At 52.5% G+C, this 26,729-nt stretch overlaps 1 protein-coding gene across 2 annotated transcripts in view; it reads left to right on the top strand.

Moving 5' to 3' along the window:
* The window catches only part of YJEFN3 (YjeF N-terminal domain containing 3), a 47,771-nt gene that overhangs the window by 6,829 nt on the left and 14,213 nt on the right, over positions 1-26,729 (top strand). For both annotated transcript variants that reach the window (XM_038383930.2, XM_038383929.2), the window contains exon 3: positions 11,931-12,039. In XM_038383930.2, coding sequence (XP_038239858.1) covers positions 11,931-12,039 — 109 coding nt within the window. The remainder of the gene's footprint in view (positions 1-11,930; positions 12,040-26,729) is intronic.

Below are 26,729 nucleotides of genomic sequence, written 5' to 3'. Positions count from 1 at the left end.
TGATGTGCAGGGAGAGTGAATTTAGCCCAGGCAAAAGGGCCCTTGAGAGTCCAGAAATCCCTGAGCTCCTGCCTTTGCTCTGGCCCCAACCCTTAGCCTCAGGAAGAACCACGCAGCTCCCCAGTGCCATGGGGTTAATGCCAGCGCAAGGCCTGGTGCCCACCACATTCAGGGCTGGTCAGCCCCGACCTCCCTCAGCCTCCTGGGGGTGGAGGAGGGGCTCAGAGCTGGAGCTGCTGCCGTTGCTACGGAAACTGCTTCCCGGGTATCCATGGATTCAGCCGGCGTGTTTGCTGGTGGGCGCCCACCCAGCTCCCTCCTTGTCAGTGAGGGAGCAGAGACAGGCTGGCTGGGGGGCAGGGTTCTGGGGGTTGAACTAAGAGCCCCCCAGCTCTTACCGTGACAACACCCAGGCTGCTCCCACATATCCTTGCCCAGGGCTGGGGTCAGAGCGTGTGTCGGGGGGGGCTCGGTTTGTGACGGGGAGCACTGTGGGGGATGGGGTGAGGCAGACGGGAACGCCATGGGGGGCAGGGTCCTGGCAGAGTAATGCCGGGATGCGGATCCCCAGTCGCCCGGGGCTGAGGGTTAAAATAGAGGGCTTATTTTCAACTGAAAAAAGAAAAGGCACCTTAGAGACTAACTAGAGACTCACGAAAGCTTATGCTCAAATAAATTTGTTAGTCTCTAAGGTGCCACAAGTCCTCCTTTTCTTTTTGCGAATACAGACTTACACGGCTGCTACTCTGAAACCTATTTTTAACTGGTATCTCTCAAACCCTGGGTATAGAATTGCAGGGCCCCCCCCCCGGCTGCCCCTGAATCCACCCTGTGGAGGCGGCGGTGGGAGAGGGGCCCTGCTCGTGCCCTTTGCATTTGTGCTGCGTCCATCTCCCCCTCCCCCAAAGGCCTCCCGACATCTACATTTCTGGCATTACGAAAGGTTCCTGCTGGGCTCTCAGGCCCAATCCTCCCTGGGGTGGGTCCAGACATCTCCCCGTCCCACTGAGGGCAGAGGGCAGCAGGGAGGGGCGGGCTGGCTGCTTTGCTTGCATGCTGGTCATCCAGGGTTAAACTGTTTTTGGACCCTCGGGAGTCTCCATTTCCATTGCCTGTTCTGGGAGCCGATTAATCATTAATATGTCCCAGGTGGCAGTTCAGCCCTTAGACCTGTGCTCTGCTTCCAGAGGATGGAGCCTGTCTCCATGTCTCCTGTAAGATGGTTGCCACTGGGCTGGCAGCTGCCTCTGCATGTGCAAAGCAGCCTGACGGATGGACAGCACCTCCGGCGGGCGGCTCTCGCTGAGCCTGGCCCCGGTGCACTTTCAGCTCAGGGGATCTAGGCTGGCAAAGTGGTTCGAACCCAGCGTGAGCGGAGTCTGTGCCAATCAATGTCCACTAGCATCAGGCGCATCAACCCTCGGGCTTTGCACTCCTGCCGCTCGGTTGGCTGTAACCCCAGGGTGGAATGCGCCTCGCTTCAGGGCTTAATTTGTAATGAAAGAGGCGCTGGGGCTCCACCCATCTTTTTAACTTTCATAATTGAGGCAGCAAGCCCAGAGGTGCTGGGGCTCAGCCCTGGCACAAATGAAGCGCTGCCTTGGTTTGCTTTTTTGGAGCCTTTTACTTAGCTGGGGCCAGTATAATACCATATTGCCCCCCTGCTTCTCCAGAGTTTGCACAACACAGGTCAGGTGTTTTTTTTTTTCTTTTTCAGTTCAGTTTCCATTGGTGTCGGCTAGAGCTGTGGCTGTTCTGCATTTCCAACAGCCAGGCCCCCCTGATGTTTGGAGGGAGGGCGGTGTTTGAATCTAGGCGACATTCATGAGTGTGTGAGATTTGGCTTAAGGGTTATGAGATTTTTAAAAGAACACATGTTGGGTTGTTTATTTGCCTTCTGGCCTTTCAGCCTTTAAAGGCCATGTTGTCAAGCTTTTCCCTGTAACCAGGCTGGCCGGGAACTCTGAAAACCGTCACTGACTTTAAAAAAACCCATTTCTGTTGTCGCTAAGCGTCTAGAAACCTTTTCCAGTGAGAACGGTGGCAGTTTAGACCTGTTGTCAGCCCTCCTTGAACTGGGCTGCAGTTTGGCATTTGGAATCCGTCAAACACATTTTCTCCCAACCCTGTGTTTTCTTTTGCTAGGAGAAGTTACTTACATTCAAAGAACAACAGTGACCAACAGGGAGTAAATGGGGGTATAAATTATTGTGAGTGTTTCTTCCCTTGTGCTAATGAATTTCCCCAGAAGTCTCTCTCTCTCACTCGCTCACACACCCCCTTGCTACAAAGAGTGACCTGAAAGTGCAGTTCCACCATTAACATATCCTTTGTGTCAGTTTCCACAGCAACTATTAGTGGGTGTTCTGAAACTGACAGCCTTAAAAAAACAACACAACGCAATGCGTTTGCACCAGCGCCTCTAACGAGTTTATCCTTCTCTTCTCCAAACAGCAGGGAGGAGGATTCTAAAGGGGTTTGAAGAACTCAAACTTGTGGGGGGAAAGACAGAACGTCCAAATGTGGCCTCTGGGAGGGGGATTTGAAGTTTCAGTTTGTGCCATTTCACATCCCCGTTGCTACTAGATTCATGCATGCAAAGGCAAGGCCTATCAGTAGGGGATTAGCAGTCCAAGCTGCTCGACTGATGGACAGGACTTTAAAACCTTTGTGCCCTAAGTTACTCCGCCCTGCCCTTCAAAGGGGTTTTGGCAGCTCAGCAGAATCCTGGTCAGTGGATGCTTGCTTGGGGGAATGATCGTGTCTAACTGGGCTGGACAGCTCAGATGCTGCCCCACCGGTGCACCCGATCCCACCTGATGGCCGGACTTGTGGAGAAGGTACAAGGCTAGGACTCATGAGACCTGGCTTTGAGTCCCAACCCTGCTACTGACTCCTGGTGTGATGCACAGACGCAGGGCCAGACAGTCTCTGCCTCTAATTGCTCACACTCTAAATAGATCAGCCAGGCAAGGCAGGGCGAGGGGAAGGGCCTCACCCATGGTCCTAGGGCTGCGCTGGAGGCACCTGGCTACGCTGCTGAGTGCTGGAGAAACGGGTGTGAAAAACAGCTTGATGAAAACAGGGCCGCCAATGAGCAGCCACCACAGCTACCCCCTGAGCACACGCTATGCTGGGGCAATTTCCCTTCAAATCCAGCCCCTTCTGTGGAGCAGAGAGACAGGATCCGGGCGTGGGGCGCATTCCAGCGGCTGGCAGGGGGCGGGAGCCATTTCCTTTGGGCTAACGCTCCTGGCTAGGCCTGCAGCTTGTGCTGCTCGGGGCTCAGTCAGGTCCTTGCAAGAGCTCAGCTGTGTCCGGCTCCAGCTGGCTGAGGACAACAGGAGCTCACAGCGCCCGGTCCAGACTGGCTGTCTGGGGCACTCAGTCCTTAAAGGCACAGAGCCCAGTGCCCCGACCCTTGGCGGCGACGCATTACAGCCGACCGTGCTGTGCAGCGTTTGTTGGAGGACTCGGAAGGCCTTTGGGGTGAGTTCTTGCACCTGGAAGGCGAAGGGTGGAAATACTGTGTGTGGATTTTTTTAACAAACCTCTTTTCTCCCCATGGTTAATTAGGCCTCGGAGTTAAATAAGTGCCATTGGAAGGTGGGGCGGAGGGGGAGTCCGTTAAGCTAAATCCCTTTCCCATTCATTTGCCTCATCAGCTCCCTGAAAGCTAATGATGGCAGGTAAATGGCAACGCTGCTAACTCTTTCTCTGCTTGCCAGTGCCCACAAGACACTAGCGGGCTGACCATGCTCTGAAGGGCTGCATGCTATGCTGGGAGTGGGGTGCCTGGAGTGGGTAGACCTGGAGGGGTGGACGGAGCCTGGGAGAATGCCACTGGGTTTTCCCCCAGCCTGACCCCTCCCCACAGGAGTTAAGGACATGGTTCCCCTGGTTTGGAGGCAGGAAATCTTTTTTTAAAGACACCCAGAGCTGTAATAAGGGGCTTTTGTTGAATGTGAGTGCAAACGCAGGTGTTAACAATACCCATAATGACAGGGACACGGAGCATTAATGACCAAAATAATTGCCTTTCTCCGACTGTCTTTGAAGAAGGGGTGGAAGGGGAAGAATCCGATCAACCTTTGGCAAGCAAATGCTTTGTGCAGCTTTTGTAATATTGATGTCCCTCCCGCCCCAGCTCCCAGTGCTGCTCTGACACTAATTGAAAATTGACTTTAGCATTTACTGTATTATTTCAATGTTACATATGTATATCTGCCTCCCCTACAGCTCCTGATATGCAGCATCCCAAAATACCCACCCATTAAACATTCACTCATCTCCTGGCTGATAGGTACCTCTGTGCTCTGCCGTTCTTGAATTCCCTGTGCGAATTAAATGGAATGAGATTAATCTCTCTAGAGAGCCCAATGCTGGGCGAGGAAATGGGGAAATGTATTTAAGAGTCTGGCAAGGAGGAGCGAGAGATAATAGCTTCTATCTAATCTACCAATCCAGCTATTTTTAGCCTTGCTCATTTTTCCTCATTTCACAAAAAACTAATGCTTTGGGCTTCCGTAACATCTTTTGTCTAAATGATCTTGAAGCTCTTTGGACTCAACCCTCAGTGATCCCACTTTTGTGGGTGGGGAAACTGAGGCATGGAGGCTAAGTGACTTGTCCCAGGTTAGCTAGCTAGTTAGTATTACTATAATTTGTACGATTGTATCATCTAGAGGCCTCAGCTGTGTTTGGAGCCCATTGTGCTAGGTACTGTACATACATATAAGAAAATAGACAAGACAGAAGTGGGAGTGGAGAAAGCCAGGATCAGTGTCCCCATTTTACAGGTGGGGAGCTGAAGCCCAAATCTTCAAATGATTTTCAAGGGCTCCGATTTTCCAAAGGGCTCCATAGCCACCATGTGGAGCTCAAGTGACTGTCCAGGGGAGTCAGTGGCAGGGCTGGAAATTGAACCCAAGGCTCCTTAGTCTCAGTCTAGCTCATCAGCTGTAAACCCCAATTCTCCTTCCCTCTGGTAGAATTGCCATGCGACTCCGAGACTCCAGGCTGCTTCTCCGGGCTCCAATGAGTGTTCTCAGCACAAGTGTTTGGAACCGAAAAGGAGGCACAAAGGACTGTGAAATAAAACCCAGGGGTGACTGAGTGTGGAATTGTCAGAGCTGAATGATGCCCCATCTCATCCACTCCGCTTTAAAATGCTCCCCAATGCACTGAACCTTGGGCTGTGTCGAGCTGAGCGCTGAGGCTGGGCTCAGGGAGGCTTGTGGGTACCAGTGTCTTTTCAAGCCAGGCTTTCAGTGCCTGGAGTGGAGGGAACCTGCAGAAGAAGGTCTCCAGGTGGCTGCTTTTTGCTGCAGGGCTGTGGAGCATTTTGCCAGGACTAAGCTTTCCCGTGTGATACAAACCTTCAATTTCCTTTCGTGTGTGTGTGTGCACCGCGAACCTGGGATTTAGAGCAGGGGTTCTCAAAGTGGGGGTCGGGACCTCTCAGGGGGTCACAAGGTTATTACACGGGGGGTCGCCAGCTGTCAGCCTCCACCCCAAACCCTGCTTTGCCTCCAGCATTTATAACAGTGTTAAATGTTTAAAAATATAAGGGGGGCAGGGTTGCATACAGAGGTTTGCTGTGTGAAATGGGTCCCCAGTACAAAAGTTTGAGAACCATTGATTTAGAGGAATGCCACTAAGGGGCCAAGGTCTCTGTATTGGGAGCTCGCCCGGGCTGGAGTTCACTAGGGGGCACCAAAGGACTAGGAAAATGCTCTTCCTTTCTTGAGCCATCCATCAGCAGGAACCCGGTGAGCCTCTGAAGGAAGAGAGATGGGAGAACAGGGCAGGCCTGATGCAGCCTCCTAGGGGCTGGGCCTTAGCCGAGCTGGGGTCTGGTCCTGGCTCTGCCACTGAGATATTGGCACTGGGCTAGTCACGTTGCCTCTCTGCGCCTTAGTTTTCCATCTGTAAAATGGGGGCAATCCGTGGCTGAAAAGCGCTAGATGAGATCTGAGGATTATGATGCTGTGGAGCTTGGTGCTGTTCCGAGCAGTGACCCCGGGCGGAGTCACTGCCTTTCTCCATACTGTTCTTTCTCCTCCCACTCCATGTGTCTTCGGGACTCTGGCTGTCTGTTGATCAGGGACTTCCGGGGGCTCCTGTAGCATATGCAACTGGCGATGATAATCCTCTGCTCTCGTGTACGCTGATCTAATACCATTATGTTCAGCGGAGTTACTTCTGAATGGCACCCATGTTGGGCATCGCCTGCCTGTCTGTTACATAAGAGGGAACTTCTGCAATTTCCTGTTGTAGATGAATTTGGGGAATTGCGCTCGAACATCAGCTGCTGGAGGAAACCCTTTTGCCCATCTGTTGTTTTGGCTTATAATTAAATTCCAAGAAGCTATGAGTTTGGAACTAAGAAATGTCTGAATTGACTTTAAGCATCAGGTTGTTAGCAGCAAATTAATGCTAAAAGAACACTTCCACTTTGCCTATGAAGCTGTGTTATTACTGTTACGCCTGGGTACCATCTAGTCTAACAACAAGAATTGCCGTTACTCATGGCATCTTTCTGAAGCAATTACCAGGGCCTCTCAGTGCTACACACAATGGGGACTTAATTCCGGAAGTAGGTTTTGAGCAATGAGTTGTGTCAGTAGCGCGTTGTCTCTTGGAATATTGGAGTAGAATGGCAAAGTGCATCTGAATTGCTGCCTGTATCCTTCGCTCTTTAATTGTGATCCAACCTTTGTCACTGAGGCCTGGGGTCCATGAAACCAGTTGTAGCTCCACTGATTTCACCAGTTCATACCAGCTGTGGGGCTGGCTAGTAGATGCATGTTTAAACCTCGCTATAGGGAATCCCATCAAAACGCAGAGGGAAGGAATTTCAGAAACTCATTTCAGCTTGGCTGTCCCAAATTCATCAAGCAAATCTATATCCAGGGATGAGCTGCAGTGAAAGCCACTAATTTTATGCATAAATTTAGCGAGGAGTGCAGCATGTCATTAGTCTCTTGTGTGCGATAATTAGCTCGCATCCTACTGCATCACCAAATTTCGTTAGAGGACGTGCTCGCTAGAGCTCTGATCATGCTGTTGGCAGCTTCCAGCTTTCTCTGGGTTTCAAACACTATTTCGTGACCGTCATTCACTTCTCAGCTAGCTGGCCCAATAAGCCAAAGCATGCTGACCTTTGCAATAAAGTTCCAGCTGCAGCCATGGGGTGTGTGTCTGTGTGTGGCTAGGATTGTTGACTAAGTTCTTTGGCCCAGATGCTCTCTTCTTGCCCTAAGATATGCTCAGTGCAGCTCGGCCTTGTTTCGCATGGTGCATCTGTGGAAGCTCCAGCCCATCACCATCAAGTCATGTCCTCCGGCCCCTGTCACATACACCAGCTGGCCATGGTCTCTAGGGGACCTTACATCAGCTGTGAATTCGAGTCCTTCAGGGGCGCTGCACTCCACCGAGTGTGAGGGGGCAGCTGGCCAAGGAACCAGCTACGCCACTTGATGCCTCTATGCCTGAGTGCTGCAAAGTGGCTGGAGCAGGCCAAGAGAATCTGGGCTTTCAGAGGCTATTCAGCATTGACCCCGGATCCGGTGCTGCCATTGACTTTGGTGCATCTTTCCAAATGCAAACAGATGGACATTGAATTGACTTTGTGCTATACCAGAAAACGGAAGGTGGCTGGGATGGGTGAGTCTCAAAGAGAACAGGGGGGTTTGGACTCGGATAAACACCCAGCCGTCCGGATGCATAAATCCCTGCCTGGAATCAGAACATCTGGGAACCTGCAGGTGGATGTTGTTCTAAAATGGAGCCTGTTTACATTAGGGGCTGCTACAATAATACAAATCATAAATAATAAAACCCTGTGCCCGTGGCTGATGTACTACAGTGGGCAGTGCCGCTTGCTGCCACAGGGTGGGGGGCTTCAGGTGGGACTGCTCTGTAGGTCAAAAGACCCTGATCTATCAGTTTCAGTTTAGCTCCAAGGAGGGAGAGCCTGGTGCTGGCTCCTTTATGGCTTCTCAAGTTGCTGGCTCTGGGGGCGGCAATGAGCTGGGTGTGGCTGCAGCCGCGCTCGGTAGCCGTATTTGAGAACGGGACGGATTCCTGTCCGAACCAGAAAGACGAGTCCCCGAGCAGCTGCCGCCGGAGAAGAGGGGCAGCCTCCGATCTCGACTGCCACCATTCCGTGGCTCCAGAGCGCAGGTGGAGCCAGGCCAAAGCAGCCAGGTGTTTGCAGGCCCTGACAATCCGCTGTGAGGTTTAGCCGGGCGTGCTGGCACCGCGGGACGTGCACCAGGCTCCGGGCCCGATTCGGCAAGTGTGCAGAGGCTGCTGTTGGCTATTTTGATGCCGATTAAACAGATGGTGGAAATGTCACGACCGGGCCCCTTCTGCTCGGCAGCAGCAGCTCGCTGTGGAGGCACGCAGGGATGTCACCTATTTCAGAGGGCTGGAATCAGCTCAGCCTTGCAGACGTTTTGTCAAATAGCAAAACTTACAGTGAACTTAATGATCTAGAAAACTGCTGACTCTGAATCCTCTTTGCTAGGGGAAGGGGCGTTGGCTGGGCTCGAACCCCTGGCTCAGGGCGCACCCTTAGTTCAGGGCATCAGCCGGCTCAAAAAGTGCTGCCTGTCGACTAGCCATTAGAGGGGGCAGAGCCACAGGGTGTGAGCCCAAGTTACACAAGACGCTGCTTTCTACAGGGGGTTTGGGCCACAGGAATCTTTTGGGCCAGGGTAGAAACTAAAACCAGGCCAGAACAAAGCCTCCGGCTCCAAACCCACCAAGCGCCCGAGAGAATAGCTTGGGAAGTTTTCAAAGGCCCTGGTGTTTGTGGCTCCGTGGTGCTGCCCGTCTTCCTCGTGAGTCTGGCCGCCAAGAGCACATTACCGCCCGGTGCTTCACCGGCTTCTGACGCGCAGCAGGGGCAGGCAAGATCCTGGTTCAGGAGGGCTGGCAGATGGCTGTATCACAGACCTCTTCTCCTAGGCCCCGTGATGGCCCGTGAAATAAGCTGGAGAGCTCTTGCCATTGATCTCAAAGAAGTGGCTGGGGTCCTGCCCCAGGCATGCTGGGATGAAAGCCGGGGCCTGTGGAATTCCCCACCTCCCTGCTGTCTGTCTGAGCCCAGGTTTGGTGACCTTCAGGACAGAGTTTAAGCCGGGGGAGGCCCAGGATCTGCATGAACAGACAGGCATATCCTCAGTTTACCTGGGCGCTGTGCGTGGGTGAGACGCTGCCCTGGCCTCGCTCATTCCGGGCTGTCTAGTGTCTGAGCACGTACCCTCCCTGCCCCAGGGAGCTGGAACGGTCTCATCAGCTTCAGAGAAGGCAGCTTATGGGAGAGAAGGCACTGGGTTGGGACCCTAGAGCCCTGGGGGCAATTCCCAGCTGTGCCACTGGCTCCGTGCGTGAGCTTGGATCAGTCACTCAGTTCAGATAACGACCCTTCCTTGGTCGGCCTGGTCTGGGTTGCAATGGGCCTCTGATCTCAGACCGTGCCTAGGGGCTACTGTCCTGTGAATAATCACCATAAACCCAACCTGCTGGAGCTGGAGCTCAGAAACCCCCGGGCACTTTCCAGCAGTGAGGTTGGGCCTCTTGCCCGCTAGAAATATTTCTGTTTCTAAACCAGCGGAATCTGAGGGGCCTCGCATCACCAGTAACACGCGGTGTGGAGTATGCAGAATATAGAAGTCTGGGGGGGCCTTGGATGCACATTAAGTACTCAGGGCTACATTTAAATAACCGGTCTGGAAGCTGACTGAAAGCAAGGACGTTTCACACTGAAGCTGCATCCCTTGTGCCTGGTTTTCCAGGAGCCTAATTAACTGTCTGAGTTTGTGATTTTATTTGGGAGACAATTGTGGGCTTGTGGTTTGAGCAGGAGGCTGGGCGCTAGAATGGCAGGGGTTCCAATCCCGGCTCTTCTGCTCAGTGGTGCCTGTGGCCATATGCGCATTACGCACAGTGCATATCATTGGCATGGGTGCCGATGGGTGGGGATAGGGCTGCCCAGAGCAGTTTGCCCCAGCTGCCTTGTTTGAGTGGGCCCCCAAACCGAGTGGCATAACTGGCATTGTGGGGTCTCAGCTCTGCTCAGGTTTGGGCCAGTGGCTCCTTGATGGAGGGGCCGCTGAGCCAGACTTGAGTGGTGTTGAAACCCCTTGCGCCGGGTTGCAACACCCAGAGCGGGGAGCCCTCCTGGTGGACCAGAGCCAAGCTGCCGCTGTGGTGAAAAAGTTCTGGCATTGCCTCTTCTGCCACTAACAACATGTGTGGCTTTAAGACGCCCTCTCTGTCTCAGTTTCCCCGTTGATAAAGCGGGGATGGTACTTGGCTACTTCATAAGGGTGTTGTGTGGCTCGTAAAATGATTTGCAAGTGGAAGGTGCTGAGTAGTAGCAGTATATGTGAATGGTGGCTGATATACAAGGATCACCCACTACAGTAAGGCAGCCACCTCTGGGGGTGGGTGGTGGCAGCTGTTTAACAAACAGAAATAGATACATATTTTTAAAAACTCCCTGTTGCCTTGCACACTTTTTGCCATTGACCGCCGTGCAAAGTGAGCGTGAAATGCTACCAGCTCAGAATGGTAACCGTTCACATGCCCACTCTGTGCTGGGACAATGACATGCAGTATGCATGGTAGTGAAGAACTGGATCCTTGGTGTGAATGAATACGACTCCCCCCACTTCCCAGCGTGCACCGAGTCTGACTTTGACAGTGACCCCAGGGTCCCGGTGCCTCGTCCCCAAAGAACCCGGTCTGGTGGCCATTGCAGTGAATTAAATGTCCCATTCTACATTCATAACAAACGAAATGGCACTGTCCTGAAAGCAGCACCTGCTTTTCTTTTCCTGCAGTCAGGTGACCCAGCAGATGTGAACAATCATTGTCCAATTCCAAAGCCAGCATTCTGGGATCACTCGTGAATGAACAAGTGACGCGTTGTTTAGCTTTTTGCAACTTGCAGATTCCTCGGCACGCAGATTTCCGTGTTCTCCCACCGCGGTACCACAAACAGGTGGCCAGGGCCAGGTGCAGAGAAGGTCCAGGGGTGCACAGCTCTGCCTTTCATAGATTCATAGATACTAAGGTCAGAAGGAACCATTCTGATCATCTAGTCCGACCTCCTGCACAGCTCAGGCCACAGAATCTCACCCACCCACTCCTATGAAAAACCTCACCCATGTCTGAGCTATTGAAGTCCTTAAATCATGGTTTAAAGACTTCAAGGAGCAGAGAAGCCTCCCTCAAGTCAGCCATGCCCCATGCTACAGAGGAAGGCGAAAAACCTCTAGGGCCTCTCCAATCTGCCCTGGAGGAAAAATTCCTTTCGATACAGCCGAGCCCAGATTAACCCTGCCAGGTACTTGTGGGAGCTCAGGTCCCTCCAAACCTGGATTTGGCAAACGAGCGATGAGAGCTCTCCCAGAAGGATCCAGGGGAAGGTCTGATTCTTGAACGAGTGGCAGCCAGGTGGGAAGGGGGCAATGGGGAGCATTACTGAGGTCTGGGATATGGAGCCACTTATTCCCTTCCTCCACAAAATACTGCCCTGTCGGTGCAGCGGGGAGTCGGGCTGTGATGTTACCCAGCACAAGGGAAAGCCAGCGGGGCTGGAGATTAGTTGCAAGAGGAAATCTTTTGAGGCAACTCACTAGCAGGATCATTTTTACCTAGGCTGGTGCTTGGTGGGCCCCATGTCACACACAGGCCTCGCATGCAAAGTGGCAAGCGACCAGTGGCTGGTGTAGACTCCAGTGGGGGCTCCTGGCTGATTGGCATGTGCCGAAAGCCGGTCGCATGGACCTAGGAATCTGGCTTCAGGCAGCCGCTTTGGAAAGTCTCGGCCTGAGCATGCAGGTGCAATAACAAGCTGCAGCATGGGGGATCCCACCAGCATCCTCACAGCCCCTCTGCTTCTTGCCTTGCAGCCGCGTGGAGGCGGAAGCCATCGAGAAGGAGCTGCTGGAAGATTACAGATTTGGTCGCCAGCAGCTGATTGAGATCTGGGGACACGCCAGTGCCATGGCTGTGACCAAGGTAAGGGCAGCTCCGTGCCGTGAGGGGGGCATGCTAGGATTTAGAGCAGCATGCGTCGAGGGTGCTCTCCCCTCGGAGCTCTGGGGATTGTTTCTCGGAGGGACCCCCGCAGCAAAGCCAGGGGCTTGGCTGACATGCGAGTGTGCTCCCCTGGGCTGTTAACAAATGTTTCCTTTTCCTGTGGTCTCTTTTTCCCTCTCCCAGCCTGTCTTCTCTGTTAGCTTCCCTGTTCTGGACCAAACTTCAAGTGCAGTTTGTTGGCGGCACGGAAACGTCTGGGTAATGTTCTTACCCCTCCATTGCCGTGTTTGGCCAACAAAGCACAGATTGACCCAGGGACCTCCAGAGCTGAAAGCACAAGTCTCGACAGGTTGAGCTACAGTCAGACTCTGGAGCAAGATCTCGTTCAGGGAGGGACATGTAATGGGCACTGACCGGTAGGTTTTACCATCTTCACCTTCCCTGGAGCCAGCCGGGATCCGAAGCTCCTTGGCATCGGCTGTTTTCATGGTCATTCCCATGTGGGACCAGAACTGAAATGCCTGAGCCCGTGGCTGTTTTCGGGGTCTTTCCATCCAGGGCTGCTCTTTCCAGCAGACTCCAGCATCTTCGAGGAGTTTTGGCTAATGTCAGGACCAAGCACAAACTGCGAACCTGTCCACATTCGCCCATTGCTAGGGTAACCCTCATGCAGCTATTGCAACACAGATTTGCTTTGGGAATTGGCAAATGTGCTGAGGACACTGGAGGGAATAAACTTGCCACGGGGCCAAGATTTGTCTTGTGCGCTTGCTGGTCTCCTGTCATGGGGGGCGGAAGAAGCTGCCTGGTGGGGGAATGCTCTTAATGCCCCATCTTCTTTAAGAAGCGGGGCTGGTTCTCCCCAGTTGCAGCCTCAGCCCCAAGGCTGCTACCCTGAGAGAAAAAGGGCCAGCTGGCTTCTTGCTTCAGAATTACCGCTCTCTCTTTCAGGGAGAATCAGCCAGTGGGACCTGGGAAGCACGTCCTCCCCTCAGACACTGGAGCGGGGCAACATTATTTGGGCCCAAACTTTTTTTTTTGTTTTTGGCAAGAAAACAGATTCGGCAACCCTGAACCAGTCGGTGAATTTGTGTCAAATGGTTTATTTTAAACCCCCCCCCCCCAATCTGAATGTTCCATTGCAACATTTGTTTCCATTTTTTGGTTCAAAATGACTCTTGGAAAGTTCCTTTGATTGATGGTTGCAAAAACAAATCTCAATGTGTCCCCAAATCAAACCTGAACGTTTAATATCTGATCAAAGTAACTGCTGGGGTTTTTACTTTTGGAATTTCCCAAAAAAAACACACACAAAAAAGGGGGAAAAATTCCATTTTCGGTTCGACCCCCAAACAGATTTCCCCCCTGATTTGGATGGAATTGTTGGCGAACGAAAACCCTGTCATTCACCTGTTGGAGATGTGCTTACTGGCTGGAGAAAGCCTTCTGGCTCTTTCCAAGAGAGTTTTGGGGAAGTCACTGAGCACCTTTGAGGGCTGGATTCTGGGTAACTACAGAGCCACTGGTCCAACAGTGGCTTTATCTCTGCACGTCTTTATCCCACGGCTTCTAAGGTGAGGAGGGCATCCTGACCCAGGACCATGGGCAATGATGGGCCAGTACCGGGTGTGGGAGCTCTCCTCTCCCACGCACACCTGCTACATACTGAACTAACAGGGGTCAAACCTGCCTGGACCAGGTCATTCAATAGCGTGTGACATAGGCACTTGTCAAGGCTTTATGGGCTGTTGCAGAGACACAATGTAGAAGATTTATAGAGGACGTCACTGTTAATGGAGTGTAACATCTCTCAATATACCGCAGTATCTAGCATCCTCACATGCATCTGCAACAGGCAGTCTTGCCTTGGCCTGCTTAAAAATTATTATTGTGCGTAAAGGACTTAGAGCTATAGCTCGCCATTCATCCGGAAGGACACCAGAGTGCATTACAAATGTGTATACAGGCATTGCTTTGCCAGCCACTGAAATGCACCCGCCTCTGGGGTTGAGCATGGCAGCTGTTTAGTAGCCACACCACATCACTACGCCACATCACTACGCCACACCAGTTCCTCACCTGTCACTCCATTGACTGATTTACACCCACTGGGGATCTGGCTGGAAGTGAAGGAGATACCACCTTCCCATTTAAAGAGTGGGCTGGGCAGGGAGGCGTGGGAGTTAAGGAGACAGAATGCAGTGATCCAAACTGAAACTGTACCAGGCCACAGGTGTGATGCCCCGAGCCCTACCGCACCTGAAAGAGTTTGAGTCAACAGATGTCTAGCAGCGAACAGCTCGTTAGTGGAATAAGCCTGTCTGCCGACAGATGTTTTGCTGCTGCATTCCGGCTTCCCTAAGGGATGCGAAGTGCAAAGCTACTGAAAGGTATGTGTGGGGGTGGGTGAGTCAGCTCCCCTCTTAACTACTGCAGCAGAAATTTCTGTTCGTGACACGCTGTTGCTTTTCACTTTGGATCATCAGCCGAACTGTCACAAGCCCCCACATCTGAGTCGGTTCAGTCTTTGATTTCTGCTTTCACCTGAACTCAGCAAAACCCAAGTCCGGGTGCGGGCTGGCCTTTGCTGGAGCAGATTTTAATGCAAAACCTAAATGTCAGCTCATAAATATTTATCTCAAGATCTTTCCACAGCAAATTTGCTCTGCAGGGGCTGAGACAGAGTGAAGAGCGAGAAGGTAACAAGAAGGGGGCCTGATTCTCATTCACACCCAGGCCCTTCTATGTGGCTCTGCCACTGTATGTGGCATTTGTACCCACTTTAAAGCCCCTTCGCACTGCCAGTGTGGTGCAAAGGGGTCTTAGTGGAAATAGAATAAGGTTCATATTTCCTTAACAAAGATGGGGCCAGATTCTATGGTGATGTAAGCAGTGGGGAAAGTTCTGTGTGGGGTGTAAGCCAATCAGAAACCAGCTGAGGCTGGTAAAGTGGGGTAACGAGCACTCATTGTGCATGCGATGGGTGTGTACAGTTGGGAGTGCAGGAGCTTGGGAAAGCAGCGTCCCCTCCTCCCCCCGGTGCGATGCAGCGCAAACCTGTCCTCACTGGACCCTGTACCTTCCAGCTAGCTCTATGTGGTGTGTACCCGACACCTGGTGTCCAACACCCCCCCCACAAATGCCAGGGCAGTGCCTAGCCATCTTAGGGATGTGCTGACAGGACTGGGGCTTGGTCACGGAGTTGCCATCAAAGACAATGTGAACGACGCGGCTAAACCCTCCTCACCCCACTGGCAGCTTCCTGTGGGGAATGGTCTTGTGCCAGCCCAGCTGCAATTCCCAGCTCTGTCCCTCCCAGGTGAGGTGAGATGCTGGCAGGGCATCCCTGGTGTGCGTGTGCTGCTGGACAGACATGAGGAGCCAGGCTGCGGCAAATCAGTGGTGAGTCAGTCTGCAGATGGGCCAGGACTAAGTGGAACCGAGTTGGCATTTAAAGGGCCGGGGTGGTGGGAAGCGCTAGCTCTTTGCATGGCCCCGTGGAAGAACCAGCTTGACCCTGCTGGTGGCTTCCATCTTTCAGAAGCAGCATCACCACCCCCTCGGGTGGCCCTGTGCTCAATTCAGGAGGGTGCTGACGGGGAGTCCTGTCTGGCAATGAACCTGTGGGACAGCAGCCAAGCTGTATGGAGGAGATCGCCACCAGGCTTCCAGAGAGAGGCAGAAGGCCCAGGCACCCCCCAGGAGGAAAGAGGAGATCATTTGTGGAGTCAGAGAGGAACTGGATTAGCCTACTGTGTTCAAGGTCTCCTCCCCTCCTTTCTGCCACTGCTGGGATGAGGCCAGATCCTTTCCTGAAGGCCTCCCTCTCTGGAGCTGCATTGCCTAGAGAAGCCAATACAGCTGTAAATTACAATCCTTTCATGGCAATCTCTGGGTGCTTTCCAGCAGGACCAGGGCTTGGCTAATGCTGGCCCCCACTGGCTGAGTCATCAACATAGCAGCCACTGGCCATGGCCATTCCCTGGGAAGGACCGGGGAGAAGGCAGCTGAGGATAACCAGAGAACAACAGCTGACTAGAGCCAGCTGCCCCCAGCCTGCCTGGTGCTCACTTTCCACACTGAGCTGATACTAACTTAGGGCAGAATAGCTGATTTACATGGAAACCGAGGAGGAAGCAGGGAGCTGCTTTTCTGTTGAAATTAACATCACCTTTCCCTTCCATTTGCAAAGCTCGGAGGCCAACACTCTCCCTTTCTCAGCCAGTAATCATCAGCGTTTACTCCCACAAGGAGGGAGCCTGTATTTACCAAGCGGCTAGTTTTGTTGTTTGCCCAGCGGCTGGGTAAGATCTTGGAGATGTAGTAGCGAGTCAGGCCTGGAGTTCGGTCCATCTGTCTGCCAAGCTGCTGTTCTTGTCAAGTGTGACCCTCCCATCTTGACTTACCTGGGAGATGACACTTCCCGTCCTGCTGCTGTGAGATCTAACAGCCCACTTCTTTGTAATTGGGTCAAGGCAGGTATTATGCCCAGGCCGTCTCTTTGGGAACTGCTCTTTGGTGCCACCAGATTCCACCCCAAATCTCTTTGTAGGTAGCATTCCCGTGCTGCAATCCGAACACAGGCGGAGCAGGTTGGCAGACGGACAGACGCCGCAGCATTCTCCTTCCATTTTGAGGGACTGTAGGATTCTTCTTCGCTTCCTGTCTCAAACTGCTGTGTAGTGTAGGTCAACAGCTGGGTAAAGGGATTCAAATCAAAACTCGGACCTCTACAGGGTCCAGAATTCTCTTACTCGGGGTCCGGGCCTAGTACTGGGCACAATGGGAGTGTGACTTTATTTGGGGTCTTTAGTGGAGCTGGGCAAACACTTTTCATCAATTAGTAAATTTCTCCAAAAAAAAAAACAAAAGCAGATTTTGGGCAACTGAAACGAATTGCAAATTTGGGCCAAATTGAGTGAATAGTTTCAGTTGAATAAAATAAAATTCCTCATTTTTAAAAGTGTAAATGGCTCATTTTGACATTTCATCTAGAAACAAACCATTTCCTTTAGAAAATGTCAATCGGAATCGATGCTTCCTTTGACGCGAATTAAATGTTCTCAGCTTTAGGCGAAAAATGGAAAAGGGCCCGTTTGGGTTCGAAAGGGACCGAATTTCTTTTCAGCTCGGCCACCAAACTGAAAAATCGGTTCTTCACTGAGTCCCAGTCTCCACTCACTAGAGGGCTAATAAATAAATTAATGAGACAAGCCCAAACCCTGGATCCAGAGACCCTGAGATTTGGGGGCAGTTTAGAACTAGAGCATTTATGGCCCAGCTGTGGCTGGAAGAAGTGTCCAAACTTTTGGGTGGCTTTTCTGAACTCAGCCTCAGCAGGATTTAGTCTGTCACTGGGAGAGATTATTCCACACAAGACGGAGCAGGGAATATTCCTTCTTGGTGCATCACAGTTGTGTGTGGGAGGGCCCCTTGCCACATTTGTAGCTGGGATGTACATCTGCTAGCCCAAGATTTCCTCCAACCTTTAGATCATCCGGCAAACACCTTGCTTTTTAACTAGAACTCAGGAAGTAAATATTGACCTGGAATCAGGCGGCTTTAACAAACAGCTCCAGATTCGGCAGACTTAGGTGGTAAAATGTCAAACACATTCAGAGATGCAGGCTGGGTATTGTCTGTTCTGCACGAGGGTCTGAGAATTCAGTTTCCCTGCCCAGTGTCAATAGTCCATGGTTAGTTTTATAACTGTACCAGTCTTCAGAGCTACCAACTGGAACTGTGGACCCAGATCTGTGCTGTCACACTGAACCGGGAGACCCAGGGTACTGCCTCAGGACTGAAATCTCTTACAAATGAATCCTGCACTGTAACACTTTTTAAGATGCAACAAGCAACATCTTTTACAAAATGAATATAAGTGTCAGGGAGTCAGGCTGGAGCATCTGCCTCTGACCTTTTGTTGGGTTAATTTCTGGAAGAGGCCAGTTCAAGGGTTTATCCCTGCTTTGGTATTAAGAAATCCATTCCTAATGGGTTTAGACGGAGATCTGATTTGCAGCTTATAAAAGAGAGAAGGAAGCAAGAGGGTGTTGGACTAGCTATTGCAGATGGACAACACTATCTGTTGGTTTCCTGGCTTTGCTGATTTTACTGATCAGTTAATGCCCCTGTGAGGTAAGCAAGAGGATCAATCGCTTTAGTCCCCTCTGGGGTGGGACACTGGTGCATAGTGACAGTTTAGAGCAGGAAGTGGAGAAGAATTCTGTATCCAATTGAAGCAACGGGGGAAGCTCTCAGGTGTGCAGGAGGTTACCTGAGTTTGACCCAGGCCCCCACACGCTTTTGCAAAACTGGATCTTGAGTGTATACCGCGCACCAAAGATGCCTCGATGGGGCGTTGTTACAGGTCAGAGAAAAGAACCCCTCTGCTGGACTCACCAACCCGTCGTCTCATAGCACCTGGATTTTCCACAGGGCTCTTCCACACAGGAAGTCTGATGAGATCACCGCTCTGGGGGGCTGGAAGAAGGTAGGGCTGGGGTGTGATCGAGCTTAAATTATCTTTTTAGACCAAAGAACCTGAATTTGGAGAGTTCTAAAACAATAAATATACCCCAGGGTTTTGGGTTTTGTTTTTTTTTTGCATTTTTCTCTTTCAGAACCAAGCTGTTTGAATGGTGATTCCAGCAAAGGCTAAAAGGTTGATCAGAGCATGAGGAGGAGTCTTCCTCCCTTTGCCCCAATCTCCGCTTAGAAAGCCCTGGCCTCGTGGCTAAGGCACTGGTCTGGGGCTCAGGAGATGTGGGTTTGATTCTGGACTCTGCTAGACTCCCTGACCTTGGGCAAGTCACGGCATCTCTCTGGGCCTCACCCCACCCTGGGGCTAATGATCCTTCCTGTGGCTGTCTTGTCTATTTAAACAGTGAGCTCTTTGGGTCTGTCTCTTCCCCCTGTGCCTATGCAGTGCCTGGCACCATGGGGTTCTCAGCTCAGGTGGGGCCTCTCTCTGGTACTGAAATAACGATCAGGGGCAGCGCTCATGGCTCCAGAGTATCATGTCACGGCCACGATTCCCCCTGTCCTGGACTCAGAGTCTCAAACCCCACAAATTCCTTGCAAGTGGTGACGGATGCCTGGCGTGGCAGAGTACGGGGGGGGCTGTGCAGAGTGGCTCCAGGAGCTGAGCTAGGCCCTGAAACAGCCGACAGGGCGAGATCCTATCAGCACTGCCTTAAATGAAGGCCAAACCTGCCAAGGGGAAAAATGAACCCTTCGCTTGTCCGGCGTGATATACAAAGTGGGATTCGATCCCCCCGCGCTCCTCTGCGGCATTAGGAGAGCCCAGGGCAGCCCCTTCAAACCAGAACCCCCGCTGCATGTGGGCCCATTGGCCCTTTTGACAGGACACGTGAGCACCTGAACAATTTCTCCTGCCTCCCTTCTTCTGCGGAGAAGGGTTTGGAAACCAAATGGAGAGAGGCCCGAGTCACAACGTCAGACCCCAGGTCCAGATCAGTGTCCGACGCTGGGAGCCACTGGGGCATTTGAGGTCAGATCAGCCTTGCAGCTGGGCCCCAGCTGGAGAGTTCGGCTCCACATCCATGCATGGCTCTGAGGTTCCCAAGCCTTTGGGAGATGGAGTCAGGCCCTGGGGGTTGAGCCTGGCTGCTGTGGGTCTGATGTTCCGGGTCTGGAGGCTCAGAGCCCAGTGGTCAGGTCCACTTTCCCCAAGGTAACTCCTTAGAGAGCCACGGTATGGAGGTGGGTGGTTGTCAGTGACCCTCCAACGGCTCAAAGTGCAGCTGTGGGACTGGGTGGGGCTGAGCCACAAACGGAGTTTGTGGCATTTGAAATGCACAGCAGAATTCCCTGGTTCATCCTCAGCTCCATCCGGGTTAAATGTGGCCTTTGAAGCCCTAAGGACCCCACCCCAGTGAAGACGATCCTTGCCCAAGAGCTCCCAGCCCTACGCACACGAATACAATCCACCCAGTGTTCTGATTAACCCTCAGCAGCATCCCCTCTGCAGTGAGCTCAGCAGCAGCATCCTCCCTGTACAGATGGGGAAACTGAGGCACCGAGAGGGGTCCCATAAGCCAGAGCTGGGATTGGCACCCAGTGGCTCCTGGCTGCGTGGTGCAATCAGTCGTGCTGCAGAGCTTCGCTTCAGCTGTGGCCATTCCTGTCAGCTGCTGACTGTTTGCTGGGACATTAAGCAGATGGCAATGGGACCAATGCTTTCCATTCTCCTTCCTCCTCCTGCTGTTGTTTTTGGATTCCTTGGGCACCTTCAGTTATTTCATCTGGGTTAAACTGCTTGCGCAGGAGGTCAACTTTTTATTTTCTTTAAAAAAAATGTGATCTGAGGTTACCAACTCCAAGGGAAAATGCTCTCCCGTTCCCAGAGAGCCAGACCGGCCGCTGGAGGGGGAAAGGGGACCGTCTCTGCTGGATGCAAAGGTGATTGTGAGCCATTCAGTGTTCCAAGTACTGTAGTCAGCTGCAGCGCCCAGTTATCCGGTGCCTGTGGCAGAACTGGGGGTACCCAGTACCCTAGGGAGACAGCTGCTTGCATGGGGATCCAGTGTATCCATGCAAACCAGGCCTCCCCTGGCAGGGAGCCTGGAGCTGGAGGAAGGCATGGCCCAGTTCCCTCCCCATCTATCAGCAGAATCCATGGGGAAGGCAGCTTGGCACCTCATCCCTACCTGGCCCCCGCTTGTTGCTTGGAGCGGGGCATTGTTAACAAGAGTCCAGCCACGAATTCCAAAACCCAGCTGTGTTTATTAGGAGGGAGGAATTGCACAGCAGGAGCCACATGGAGAGCACCATGTGCCATCTGCTGATGCTAGTGGCAGACTTCCCAAAGAGCCCGCAGACAATGCCCGCATCTTGCTGTTCGCTGGCTCGAAGCTTGCAGCATTAAAACAAGCCAGCCCTGGCTGATCTCCCAGGGAAGGAGGCCGTTACCTCGGGGAGCTTTGTTTCCCTCCCAGGGCTTTTGAGGCCCTTGGGAGATGATGCCAGGGCAGTGGAGACATGAGCCTGATTTCCATTGCATCTGAGGCCTTCCACCCCACAGACGCCCGAAGATCTGTGGGCTTCGTGGGACCCCTACAGACGGCAGGGGCATCTGCTTCACTCCCTGGGCTGCCTGTCTCCACCAGCTCCTGCCCCAAACCCACCACGTTGGGGGAGAAGGGGAAGTTCCACGCCACGTGAAATCTGACCCACCTGCCACAGCTGCACTGGACATGCAGAGCCCTGGCCCCACACAGAGAGGCTGTTGCAGGATCTGGGCAAGAGGGAGCTTGCCCACCCCAGGCCCCCTTTGCTCCCGCTCTGGTCCCCCTTTGCCAGCGCGCTGCTCACCCAGTTAGCACGGCTCGCTGACCTGGCAGCCCGGTAGAGACAGTCAGATTTGCAAGGCGGGGGAGGGAGGCTATGGCTCAGCTGATCCATGCTAAAATAGTCGATCGCGCTCTTTATAATGGGCCATTCTTAAACTGGCTGCTCCTGGGGCCGGCTGCCTTGTGCCGCCTTGCTAGTGTCTGGTCGCAGAGGCTCCCGGGCTACGGGGCTGGCCTGGAAGAGGACAGGCAACATGTACGAGTTTCCCTGGGGTTGGCGAGGAGAATGCCAGTTAGGACGGCCGCCGTGCACGGAGTGAGAGTTGTGAGCTCGTCTGTCTCTGGGCTCGCTCAGGCACACTCGGCCTTCATGCACGGCCGCAGGGATGCCTAGAATTCAGACTCCTCCGGCTCGTCGCCATGCTCACGCTCAGCAGCCCCGTTTTTCTGCCTGTGTCATGTGGGGCAGGGATTTGTCCTGGGGGCTGAAACATGTTTTTGGAATCCGGGGTGGGAGCGTTTGATTCGTTTACTGCAATCGCTCCTGTGGCGTTCTGGGGTGCAATCCAGACTGGAGGGGCTGGCACCTCTTACCTTGTAACCCCGAGTGCCTCCCGCTGCCTGGCCACTGTGACACTCTTCCTGGGATGCCCACAACCAGCACCAAGCATGCACTCTGTCTACTACTGGGAAGCCCTGGGCCGAGGCTTTGGAGCCTGCCTGCAATACTACAGATTTCCCTTGGCTTCCCCCAGCCTTGGGTCACACCTAGTACGGTGACTCCATGCTCTGCCCCAGAAAGGTGTGTTCTGAAACCTCCAGCCCAGTCCTGGGACAATCAGATGTTAAGGTTCGTTGCCCTTTTCAGGAGTCAATAGTCAACAGTTTGCTACTTTAACCGGAGTTACCAAACAGTTCAGTTTAAAGACACGTTCCTTTGGAAAGGCCTGGTTACCAACTCCCCCACCATACCTGGGTCAAACACATTCCAGTGTGTATCCATAGCGCCTACTCCCCGCCGCCTACACACATCCCAAGACTATCAGTGATCAGCCGCAAGTTATTAGTTTTCACCTCACCAGGTGTATTTTGTACACAGATTATTACAGTGGCCTGTAGGATGTGAATACAGGGGTGCTCGGTGTTGCAGTTTTCCATTAGAACAGCCTAAAAAAGCCACAGTCCGGTTCTTGTGGTTCTGACCCACCTGGATTTGCAGCCTCCTGAATTTTCTGGTCGAACGAACCCAAAATCTCAGCTACATGCTTGGGTCAAAGCAAAATACCGAGTTGCACCTGGTTTTGCACCAAGTTGCCCTTTGATGAGATAACTGGCTCTATGGATGAGGGAAAAGCAGTGGATGTGATATATCTTGACTTTAGCAAAGCTTTTGATATGGTCTCCGACAGTATTCTTGCTAGGAAGTTAAAGTAGTATGGATTGGATGAATGGACTATAAAGTGGATAGAAAGCTGGCTAGATTGTCGGGTTCAACGGGTAGTGATCAACGGCTCAATGTCTAGTTGGCAGCCGCTATCAAGTGGAGTGTCCCAAGGGTCAGTCTTGGGGCCGGTTTTGTTCAACATCTTTATCAATGATCTGGATGATGGGATGGACTCACCCTCAGCAAGTTTGCAGATGACACTAAGATGGGGGGATAGGTAGATACACTGGAGGGTAGGGATAGGGTCCAGAGGGACCTAGACAAATTGGAGGATTGGGCCAAAAGAAATCTGATGAGGTTCAACAAGGACAAGTGCAGAGTCCTGCACTTAGGAAGAATTCCATGCACCGCGACAGGCTGGGGACCGATTGGCTAAGCAGCAGTTCTGCAGAAAAGAATCTGGGGATTCCTGTGGATGAGAAGCTGGATATGAGTCAGCAGTGTGCCCTTGTTGCCAAGAAGGCTAATGGCATATTGGGCTGCATTAATAGGAGCATAGCCAGCAGATCGAGGGAAGTGATTATTTCCCTCTATTCGGCCTGGAGGCCACATCTGGAGTACTGTGTCCAGTTTTGGGCCCCCCACTACAGAAGGGATGTGGACAAATTGGAGAGAATCCAGCGGAGGGCAACAAAAATTATCAAGGGGCTGGGGCACATGACTCATGAGGAGAGGCTAAGGGAACTGGGGTTATTTAGTCTGCAGAAGAGAAGAATGAGGGGGGATTTGATAGCAGCCTTCAACTACCTGAAGGGGGGTTCCAAAGAGGATGGAGCTTGGCTGTTCTCAGTGGCAGATGACAGAACAAGGAGCAATGGTCTCAAGGTGCAGTAGGAGAGGTCTAGGTTGGATATTAGGAAAAACTATTTCACTAGGAGGGTGGTGAAGTACTGGAATGGGTTACCTAGAAAGGTGGTGGAATCTCCTTCCTTAGAGGTTTTTAAGGCCCAGCTTGACTAAGCCCTGGCTGGGATGATTTATGACTTATGAGGAGAGGCTGAGGGAGCTGGGATTGTTTAGTCTGCAGAAGAGAAGAATGAGGGGGGATTTGATAGCTGCTTTCAACTACCTGAAAGGGGGTTTCAAAGAGGATGGCTCTAGACTGTTCTCAATGGTAGCAGATGACAGAACGAGGAGTAATGGTCTCAAGTTGCAATGGGGGAGGTTTAGATTGGATATTAGGAAAAACTTTTTCACTAAGAGGGTGGTGAAACACTGGAATGCGTTACCTAGGGAGGTGGTAGAATCTCCTTCCTTAGAGGTTTTTAAGGTCAGGCTTGACAAAGCCCTAGCTGGGATGATTTAACTGGGACTTGGTCCTGCTTTGAGCAGGGGGTTGGACTAGATGACCTTCTGGGGTCCCTTCCAACCCTGATATTCTATGATTCTATGATTCTATGATTCTATGATTTAGTTGGTGTTGGTCCTGCTTCAAGCAGGGGATTGGATTAGATGACCTTCTAAGGTGTCTTCCAACCCTGATATTCTATGATTCTACTGTTACTGGAGGGTAGATGGGATTTGGCTCTATTTTGGGGGGACTGTTTGAACCTGACCGGTCTTTGTTGCAAAAGCTGGTGAAGCTTAGCAGCCTTCCGGATTTCTCCTGTGGCAGTTCTCAGAGCCCCAGTCAAGAATGGGCTCAGAGCTGCACAGATAAAGAGAAAGGCACGGTCCCTGCCCAGTGATCTTACAATCTAATTAAAGACAGGACACTCCAGGGGCATGTAGCACATGCCAGAGAGGAGAGGATACCAGCAAAGGGACGCACGGCTCCATGGACTAGCTGCATACCTCACTTGCCATCGGGCAAGGAATACGGCAGGGCAGAGGAGGAAAGAACAGATTTGCATTTGTGGGGAGGCCCACGTGGCCAGGGGCCTTTCTCCAGGGGCCTGAAAGTGTCTCTTTCCAGCCCCATGTGTGCAAAGCTTTGTCAAAATCCAGTTATGTAAATGGGGGGAAATGTAAAGAAGGCGCATTGAGTGCACCCCTCCGGGGGAGAGCGTGGCTAGCAGACAGTGGTTAATAGGAGTATTAGACAGATATTCTTCCCTATCCAGGCAGGCTTTTTTTAATCACCTTCCTCTGCTATCTTTGAGCCGCAGGATTAATTCTGGTCCTGGCAATGGGCCGTCAGTTCAGAAGCAAACCCGCCAGCCGCTGGGATTTATAAAACCAGCCCCTTCTATTTTCAGCTGTCGCTTAAAACCCCTCGAAGCAGCTCCTGCTTCTGCTCAGCCAATCCCCGGGGAAGCTCCCGAGCGGAGAGTGCCTGGGAACTTGCGGGACCCTCCAAAGCGCAGCTGCCAAGGTTATAGTTAGAAGCTGATCTTCACTGTCCTGCCCACGATTTGTCTCTCCCCTCTTCCCCCGAGACCTTGCTCCACATTTATCTGCTACAGCCGCTCACTTCCCACTCCCCGTCTCCCGGGGCAAAATCGTCTGCGCAGCCCAGCGCTGCCCCACCCACCAGCAGCTGCGTGGATTGCACCGGTTGCTCTGATAATGGCTAGCAGGTGAGCTCTGTGCCCGCGCTACGGGGACAGCTGACCCCTGGACAGTGGAGTGCAGAAAGATGACCGCACAGGCCACCTCTGCAGTGGGCATTGCATTGTGGGAGCACAGCGGGAGGGCTGTTTGCACACTTCCTCTCCACCAAGACTTAACTGATTGACCGCTTGTTACTGTTTATGCTCTGTATTGCAGAAACGCCTAGGAGCCCAGGCATGGCCCAGGCCCACGCTGTGCTGGGCTCTGCACAAAGCCAGAACAAAAAGACAGTCCCTGCCCCAAAGTGTTTCCAGGCTGAGTAAATCTAGCTTTGTCCCTGAGTAAGGCTTCATCCCTGGCTGGAATCACTTGATGGACAGGCTGTGAAAAGTTATTTCCGCCTCTTGTCTGCCACATCAACTTATTTATTTGTATGACAGCAGCACCTAGAGACCAGGGTCCCATTGTGCCAGGGGCTGTACGTACACCTAGGCAGCCCCTGCCCCAAGGATCTAACGATCTAAACGGACAAGATGAAAGGTAGGATGGGAAACAGAGGCACCCCAGCGGGACTTTACTGATAGAGCCAGGGATTGATCAGGGGTCCCCTAGTCCGATGTTCTAGCCACTAGGCAATGCTGCATCTAGGCGTGCCCAATTAGAGGTTGGCCTCTCTGCTGGAGACGAGGCCTCAGCTGTGTTAATGAGGGGGAATAAAAATGAATAGATTGTAGCAAAAACTTCCTCCCAGCCGCAAGTCCCCTCTGTATGTCAGGCAGGGAATAATTGCTTCTCAACGCCCCATTCAGTCTCATGGCTTCCAGATCCCGGAGCCCTGGCTCACCGCACTGACACCTATGGACAGGGCAAGATCCTCAACTGCGTGTTTCTGTCACGACGAAAGCTCGGCAGATAAGCGCGATTCAGTCTTGCCTTTTACGTGGCGCAGGACAGGACAGAACTCTGAAGGTCATTCTCGCTCCGTTTCCAGGAGAAAATAGGTGCCCAAGTGTTTGTACAGCTTGGCCTTCATAAACAGAGAGAGAAGATTTATGGATCAAAGATGGCTTTGTGTCTTATGAGGGCGAAGACTCAGTAGCGCCACTGTATTTAGGGCTGGCTCAGCTTTTCCATTCTAAGCCTCTGTGCCAGCTAGTGCCCCCCCCCCTTTTAAGGGCACAACAATTTGTTTTGGGAAGAAAAACATTTGGGAGTTGAGCTCCTCGATCCTCTGTGGCCTTGGCTGCGCAACGCTGGCTGGGCATGCCCGAGCGTTCTCCCCGGGAGAGCCGCATGCACGGTGGTGCAGCTCTTTATTTCTATAGCCTGGCCGATGAATTGTTTTGCAGCCCGGGAGGGTGGCAGGTGGCAGGGGAAGTTACTGCTTTGTGCAGGAGGAGGGCGGGTTGGGGGAGCAA

Source organism: Dermochelys coriacea, chromosome 25 (genome assembly GCF_009764565.3).
Source record: "Dermochelys coriacea isolate rDerCor1 chromosome 25, rDerCor1.pri.v4, whole genome shotgun sequence".
Lineage (NCBI taxonomy): Eukaryota > Metazoa > Chordata > Testudines > Dermochelyidae > Dermochelys > Dermochelys coriacea.
Note: the sequence above shows the minus strand (reverse complement) of the source record. Positions and strands in the feature narration are given on the sequence as shown.